Source organism: Tasmannia lanceolata, unplaced genomic scaffold (assembly GCF_043159265.1).
Source record: "Tasmannia lanceolata isolate RefF3 unplaced genomic scaffold, GAP_Taslan_0.1 ptg000037l, whole genome shotgun sequence".
In the NCBI taxonomy this organism is placed as follows: domain Eukaryota; kingdom Viridiplantae; phylum Streptophyta; class Magnoliopsida; order Canellales; family Winteraceae; genus Tasmannia; species Tasmannia lanceolata.
The window spans coordinates 40,639,411-40,648,212 of record NW_027518714.1 but is presented as its reverse complement, the minus strand read 5'-3'; the positions used below and the strand labels follow the sequence as shown (position 1 = coordinate 40,648,212).

The 8,802-nt window shown below is 38.2% G+C and overlaps 1 protein-coding gene across 1 annotated transcript in view; it reads left to right on the top strand.

Annotated features, from left to right (window-relative positions):
* The first annotated feature begins 373 nt into the window (after window positions 1-373).
* Window positions 374-8,802, top strand: part of LOC143861050 (putative aspartyl aminopeptidase) — a 53,998-nt gene continuing 45,569 nt past the window's right edge. The window contains exons 1-3 of the mRNA XM_077371934.1: window positions 374-556; window positions 716-851; window positions 936-1,014. Of these exons, the coding sequence (XP_077228049.1) occupies window positions 472-556; window positions 716-851; window positions 936-1,014 (300 nt within the window). The 5' untranslated portion in view covers window positions 374-471. The remainder of the gene's footprint in view (window positions 557-715; window positions 852-935; window positions 1,015-8,802) is intronic.

Sequence of the window (8,802 nt, the reverse complement as noted above, 5' to 3'; positions counted from 1 at the left end):
TGAAAGGGCCCTTAGATGGATATGGTGCCTACAAAAAATCAGGTCCATAGGAAGTTAAAAATGGGCAGATTTATGGAGGTTTAGACTCATGCATTTCAACCTCCACCAATGGAAGGGTTAGAATGATTCTATGAAATTGATTTTTTGGGCACAATCTATCTATGTGAGGGCCTATCATATGAATGCTTTGGATCATCCAAACAAAGTGAGCCCCTTATATTTTTAAGCGCCACTTTATATAAGCTATATGAGTTGACACCTTAGTAACTCTATTCTCGTATATAAATGGTAAATTCTAACCATCTAAAATGAATTTAGTTAAAAAGCGTTAAAGTCTGCTATATCGCCTCCTTTATCCTACAGGGGTTCGAATTTATCCTCGTCCATACAATATTACACACAAACGGAAAAAAACAGAGACTCCCCTATAAAAACAGCACAACGCCATTGAAGCAGCAATCGGTCTGAGTCATGGCGGCTCCATGCAAAAGTGAAACAGTCGTTAACGACCTCATCGACTTTCTCAACGCTTCTCCCACAGCTTTTCATGCCGTTGGTAATACTCGCTCCAAAATCTAATCTCTCTTATTTCTCTCTTTTTTGTCCTCTTCGAGAAGTACGCAGTTTTTTTTTTTTAGAATATTAGGGTGTCATTTCTTCCCTAGCCATGCCACTTAGATATTTCTAGGGTTTATAATAGCTGCTCCTATTTTAGATGAGGCGAAGAAGCGTTTGAAGGAGGCTGGATTCGAGCAGGTCTCGGAGAGAGAAGACTGGAATCTCGAGTCCGGGAAGAAATATTTCTTCACAAGGAATTATTCCACCATCGTCGCCTTTGCGATTGGAAAAAAGTATGAAGAGTTTTGGAAATTCAACTAATTTCCCTTTTTATATTTAAAATTTTTGTGTTGCTGAAATTGGGGAATTTTTTGAAGGTATGTTGCTGGGAATGGATTTCATATCGTCGGCGCTCATACGGATAGTCCGTGTTTGAAACTTAAGCCGGTTTCGAAGGTAATTGCGTTTTCATCTCTTCTTGAATTTTGCGGAACTTTTTAGGGGAAAAAAATAATTTTGGATGGCTATTTATTGATCAATTTCAATAAGTTTAATAATGGAAAACTGTTACAAGTGTGTTTTCCTTATTTAGATGATTTCCCTTACAACTAAATTTTCATATTGCAGTAGGTTTCCATTTTCTCCTTTTCCTATTCTGCTGATGACTGTTTCTTATTATGCTCTCGTTATTTTTTATAACATGTAGATGTTGTATGGCTATTCAACAAGCACTAATCATGTTTGGTGCTATTAGCAAATTGGAGGCCGAATTTACTCGAATTAACTATTCAGGAAGCAATAATCACTTTTGGTGCTATTAGCAAAATGGAGGCCAAGTTTACTCGAATTAACTCACCGTTTTCTCCATTTTTTATACTCTATTCTCTTCTTCTTCTTTATTTTCTGTTTTGATAGAGCTGTATTCTATAAGTTGGTATTATAGCCAGGTCCCTGGTGGATGCCTCTAATGCTCCTTCAAAATAATGAGCTTGGTATCAAGGATCTAAAGTCTTATTCGATGACTACTGGGGGGGGGGGGGGGGGTGGTGTATTAGTCTCGATTTATTTTGGTGACCTTTGGCGGATTTGAAGAACCGCCGTTAGTCGTAGGTGTCTTTTTGCGAGATCTCTGAAATGCACTGTTAGTGGTAAATTCCGAAAAATATGAACTTTCACCCTTGAGTGAACTTAAAGTCACAAGTTATGTGAAAAGAACCGCTTCTAATGTTCACCTCACCGAGGTGAAACTTTAAAAAGTCCTCGCATATTTTTGCGCAACCCTCTCGCAACCCTCATCTCTGTGAAAAGGAACGAACCCTAATCTATAGCAAAAAAGAACCGGTCTCCTCTCTCTCTCTCTCTCCCCTCTATGGTTTCCAGTTTTTAGGGTTTCGAAAAGTTTTCTTTGCTCTCCTTCTCGTTTTCCACTCTCTGGAGAAGTATTTTCTGGGCGGAGGATTTACCAGGAAGAAAATGAGATTTAAAGCTTGGTCTTGAAAAAGAAAGGAAGAAAGGGATTTGTTGTGGTTTCCCCCTTCTCTTTCTTCAATCTCTCATTTTTACACTCTTAGGTTTGAGGGATTTCCCTCCCCTTTTTTTTCTTTTTGCTTTTTTTTTTATCTTCACTGAACTTTCTGCTCTGCAATTTTTCTTATTCTTTCTGTTTTGTTTTATTCTTTCTGCTCTTTTTTTTTCAATCATGGAAAGATGTCAGAAATAATGCCGTTTCTACAACTTTTTGTGCTTGATGGATTTCCTCTAGTTTTGCTGAAATATAGGACTGGCTACATTGAACTTTATGCTCTCTTTAGGGCTGTTTATCTTGAAAAAAATCAGTTGTTTTTGTTTCAATTTTGTTGCACTCTGAGTTGAAAATAATCATATATGGCTCAGGTTCATATCTTAGTGAAACAGGGTCAGATTTGGAGAGCCTTTATAGTTGCAATTTTTCTTTTTCTTTTTAATCTTTAGATCTTGATTGTCCTCTACAGTATAAAATTCCTAATGGGCTCAATTTCTCTTGAATCTCCTTGTATCCATTTATAAAAGGGTACTAAATCCAGATGGTCATGTGCTTATTTTTTCTAATTCAGGAGGACAGAGAACCCAATATTTCAATCCAATTTGATGCATCCTACCTGTTTGTTTAATTGTATGGCTAAAAAACCTTGAGCCTCAGTTCAGTTTGCTTGAGTTTTCTGCACTATCACAGGAACCAAGAGATATGACATTGATTTTGGTGGTTTTTTGTATAATTGGATGTTGATGAATGTTTGTGTTGACGAATGTTTAATTGAAGTTGAAACCCTCATAATTTTGATGTTATAAGTTTCTCATAATGTTTGATTATTAAGTGTCTGCCATAATGTTTGATTTCAGCAGAAGAATTAGTAAACTTTTGCAACCAATTGAGATTAAATTAGAAAGGTGATGGTTTATGCTATGTGAGCTATGTTGCTCTAAAATCACCCATTCATTTATTTTGAATCCTGTTGAGATTAAATTCTCTATTTTTGAAGGTTACTTTATAAATGTGATAGGACACTTCCACAAAGGTATAGTGTGTCCTACCTTGGAATGATCCGGCTATCCATTTGATAAGTCTTGCTTTGGATCTCTTGTGGTCTCCACAGGAGATCCAAAGCAACCCTATCAAGTGGGCAGTTTTAGATTGCCGCCATATTTGGCTTGATTTTGGGGCTATAGGAGATCCAAACCAAGCCCTATCAAGTGGACGGTTTAGATCAATCTAACAAATAACTTAACATTGGCCTAGACAGATGAGAGCCTCCAACGCTATCCAAACTGAAATAACTACTTTAGTAGAACCCACAAATGCACAATATTGCGTAGATATTTTAGGAGGCCCACAAATTCATGGGATCATAGTAAAAATTGATTATTAAAACTCTATGACTTCAAAATCATGTATTTGTTGATGACTAACGGGTGATTTCAATGTCCACATGACTCTAAAAAGTCCCCGCCAAAGTCCCGAAAGTCCTAAGTGTCCGCACATTAAAGTCCAAGTCCCCAAAGAATCATGGACAATATGGACATGGTTTTAAATTTCGGGCAGAAATATTTCGGTTTCAGTGGAAAATGAAACGAAATTCACAGTGAGTCGGAAAAGTACCAAACTTCGCCGAAACGTTTCGGAAATTTCGGCCGAAATGTTTCGTTTCGGTAAAATTTCAGTGAAATTTAGGAAATTTCGGTGAAATGTTTCGGAAATTTCGGTGAAATTTCGGTGAAATTTTTACAAGATTTCGTCCGAAATTTTGTACCGAAACCGAAACGTTTCGGTTTCGCTGATGACCGAAACCGAAACCGAAACCGAGATTTAAAACCTTGAATATGGAGAAGCCCGCACATTAAAATCCCGCGTGACTAACCCCCCCCCCCCCTACAAGAAGTAAGAATGTGTCGTCCTTAGAAGAACATGCCCTGGAAGCGAGGTTGGATATGCACTCGGGGTACCACTAGAGTCGTGTTCATGAGGACATTCTAAAGATAGCCATTTCAGACGCATGATGGTCACTATGAATTTTTAATGACGTCGTTCAGACTAAAAAATGCTCCATCCACCTTTTCAGAACCTCACGAAGGACCACTTCTGACCATATCTCCTTAAGTTTATTTTAGTTTTCTTTGACGTTATTCTGATATTCAGTTCGTCTTGGGAAGATGTCACGCCCCCAAGCCGCACACTTAAGGCTTAGGAACATGACAACGCCGTACACCTGCAAGGAACCCCTACAAGTATACAAGGCTAACAAAGCGATAATAAAACCACCCACAACATAACATTAATAAAGGTCCAAAGTTGCATAAATAATCCAAATAATCAATATTTAATCCTTCTCTCTCTCCCCAATAACCAACAAAGAAATAAAATAATGTAGTCTCAATAATGCGTAAACAATACTCACTATCTAATGAAACTAAAAGAAGAAACTAAAGTTGGTAGTCACTAAATCACGCCTGCGCTCCCTCGTCCGCACCACGAAGGTCAATGTCTGAAAATGATAAACCACAGTTAGCTAAAAAGCTTAGTACATAAAGACGCACCACAAAAGTGGGGTCGAAGGCATGTTACATAGAGAGGGTAAATAGGCAAACGAAGATGGAAAAGACTACATATGAGGTAACTGATACAAATACAATAACTGAGAAGCAAAGCTTACAGAATCATATTTCAAAGTTTCACATCAAAGTGGGTCTCAATAAGAGAGGTCACAAAGTCTTAAGGGATCACTGAAAGCGATAAGAAAGGTACGAAATCACCCAAAGGTCATCGGCGTAGCCCAAAAAACGAGTTATTTTACCCGACTGCCCGCGGTTCAAAACTAGTTTCTAAGTTCATATACCCGTCGACAGGGTCAGCGAATAGCACCCACTGACGGGACCCAAAAGCCAACGAACCCCCATTGGTGCGGGCCCTTATAGTTCACATATAACCTAAGCCTCCACAAAAGGTGTTCACATATTCAAAAAGGTCTAAAGGTTCATGCAAAGTTCCAAAGATTGTGGTTCACATTGGTTCCACAAGGTTTTCTAAAAATATTTGGGTATACAATGATCAAAAGGTTATTATATCTGAGAGGGTCACATATTCAATGCAAAATCATAGGTTATCAATGAATACAAAATTCAACAAATTGTAATCAATGAGGGTAAGCATGCAAGACCCAAATCAAAGTCTAAGGCTATCAAATGTTTCATATTTTCAAAGAGAATAGAAAGTTGTAATAAAAAAAGACATCATTCAATGACGAATCATATCACTAAAGTGGTACGAAATTACGTACCTCCAATGACGAATACTTTCTTTTTCACATTTATCTTAATTACCTACAATAAAGAGTATGAATATTCGCCATGAGTTTTATCATTAATTTAACTCCTATCAGCTATATATATACTCCTACTGACACAAGACACCCTTTGGTGCCTCTTTTAAAAAGAATCGGTGAACCGTCCTAGGGTTCTTTTTAGTATTTTGGAATTATCATTATTATAGAATCTCCAAAAATTTTTGAAACTATTTTTAACAAAAATTACTCATTTCTGGCATGTTCGTAGAGTACAAGATAGGGCTGCAACTCGGGTCGGGCGGGTCAGGTTTTGAAGAACACAACCCTACCCGAGAAATATCTCGGGTTGGGTCTGGTTTTTTTCTGGAAAACCCATGATTCCAAAACCCGGCCCTACCCTTGATAAATCTCGGGTCGGGTCGGGTCGGGTTTTTTTACGTTGACACAATTTTTTAAGGAAAACTCTTGTTTGGCAAGGCAACTCAACTCATAGAAGTAGAAAAACTCAAGCATGGCAAACACTTTAGTGCATTAACTAATAACTAGTCCGAAGAGAATAAATTGATGCATTACCAAATGAAAATGATTATACTCATATGAGATAAACAACAAACTATTTAGTGCATTAACTATTTAGTTGAAACTTGAACCCTAGAGCTAAAGGGGGGGAAACGAACAGAAGATGGAAAGAGTCCCTGTGATTGCGTGCGTCCGTGAGTTTTACTTTTAAGTTTTCACTTTTAAAGTAACAATGATTTAGAAAAAAAATACATACTATAACTTAAGTAACTCGGGTCCGGTCGGGTCGGGTTGGGCCTCTTCAAACCCGGCTCGACCCGAGATTAATGCGGGCTTTTGGATCGTAGACCCAGCTCGACCCGAAACCCGAGAAACATGAACCCAACCAAAGCTATTTTCGGGTCGGGTTGATGCGGGCCGGGTAAAACCCGACCCAAGTTGCAGCCGTAGTACAAGAGCGTCGAAAACGGACAAGAAACGAAGAAGTTATGAATTTTCGAAGTTTCACAATTTCTTTGCGATAATTCCAGATTCGTCCCCGATTTTACCAAAACTTCTACTTACCATAACTTTCTCGTTTTAGCTCCGATTCACGTGTGGTCGGATCCATTGGATTCGTATCGACGAGATGAATCCAACTAATCTAATTTCACGCTCGAATCAACACATGATTATTGTAAAAATAATCTAAACTTTTAAGTTCATCCCTTCAAGATAAACTTTTCTAAAACCAAAACGATCCGATCTTAGGCTTGTTAGAGATTCCATAACAAAGCGAATCCTAAGGAATCTGAGATCAGTCCTAAAGCACATCTTAAACAAAATCAAACCTTCGCTTTCATCTTTTTAAGATCACATAATTCTTGTTTTAGGGTTTCTAATAACATAAATCAATATAGAAGATAGTTCTTACCTTGATCTTCGCCCTCCGATCCCAAAAGTTGGTTCTCTTCTCCTTCCACACGAAAATCCTCTCTTACGGCTGTAGAAAAAGAGTTTAGGGTTTCATTAAACTCTCAAAAGATATATTTATAGGCTTTCTTTAAGAAGCCCTAATCAAAGCCAAACACTAGAGGACAAAAACACCCCTCCCAAAAAGAGAAAAGTGAATTTAGGTTTGGGGGCGTTTTGGGTATTTACAGAAGATCATCTGCATCATTTTTTAATTACTCTCACCGTCCTATGGGAGCATTGTTTGTTTGTTAAAAGATCGAAATGGATCTTTGGAAGAACGGAGGTTGAATACCTTGGTAATATTGTTTCAAAGGACGGGCTAGCAGCAAATCCTTTAGAAATTAAAGCTACGGTCGAGCTGGCTAAATTGGCCACAATCAAAGCATTGCGGGGATTTCTTGGGCTTACAAGCCATTACAGAAAATTTTGCGAGATTATGGCAAATAGGTACTCCCTTAATAGCTCTACTATGGAAGGACAGCTTTAAATGGGATGCGGATGAGGATTCCTTTGGAAAATTAAAAGAGGCAATGTCCATTACACCGGTTCTTTCTTTCCCAAGTTTTAACAAAATATTTATGATAGTGTGTGACGCATCTGCATAGGTGTTGGTTGTGTACTGATGCAGGAGGTTCATCCCTTAATATTTACAATCAAGGCCTTGTCCTCTAAACACCAGGAGGCGTCAATGTATGACAAGGAAATGATGGCTACCGTCCACGCAATCACAAAGTGGAGGCCATATCTCATCGGGCGACATTTCAATACTGACTGCCCATAAGAATTTAAAGTACATAATGGAGCAACAGATTTCTTCCATGGAGCAGCACAAATGAGTCTCTAAGTTGATGGTTTATGTTTAGGAAATCATTTATAAAAAGAAGGTTGAAAATGTAGTGGCTGAAGCTTTATTTTGTATACTGGAGAATGGATTATTCAGAGCATTTTGCAATGACCTTGAAGACATTTTGTAAGGAGTGGACTCGTTATCCTTCAATTCAGAGCATCATTCATAAATTACAGCAAGACCCCACTGCCATTTCAAGCTATGGGACTCGATATGTCTCAGATATAAAGGGTGAATGGTGTTGTCTACTCACTCTTCTAAGAAGCTAATATACTTCAGGAACTCCATGCATCACCTTCTGCTGGACACTCCAGGTTCCTTTGCACATACAAGTGGGTATATATACCCGCCTTCTATTTGAATGGGATGCGACGAAAAGTCAAAAAATATGTGGAAGAATGTGAAGTATGTCAACGAAACAAAGGTGAGACAGTGGCAAGTCCAGATGTTCTTCAGTCATTGCCAATTCGGACACAAGTTTGGGTCGATATTTCCATGGACTTTACTGATAGCTTGCCTCTTTCACGAGGGAAAAGTGTCATATTTGTGGTCGTCGATCATCTTACAAAGTTCGCTCACTTTTGCACTCTATCTCACCCATATATTGCTGCTATCGCACAAGTATTCATTGATAACATCTTTAAGTTGCATCCTCAGTCTATCATTAGTAACCACGACTTGGTGTTCATTAGCAAGTTTTCGATGGAGTTTTTTTGCTTGGAGGAGACTAAGCAAAACATGAGTATGACCTACCATCCCCCAGCTGATGGCCAAATTGAGGTAGTCAACCACTGCTTTGAAACTTACTTGCGTTGTGAAATGCGGGTTAGGCAACCAAGAGGGGGTGAATTGGTTATAATTAAAAATTTTGCCTTTTTTAATACCCTTTCGAAGGCACCCTTTTATTCTCGAATTGACTATGTTAGATTAGACCAAGTGAGTAAGATAAGTTCCAACTATTTCTTCTTAAGTTAAAGACTTGATTATCAAGACGATTATAATTAGCAAGATGAGGTATGGAAAGATGTTTCACAAGCTAATTAGAAATAATGATGTACAATTAGGTAAGAGATAGATGGAATAAGAGATGAATACCACACAATGAAG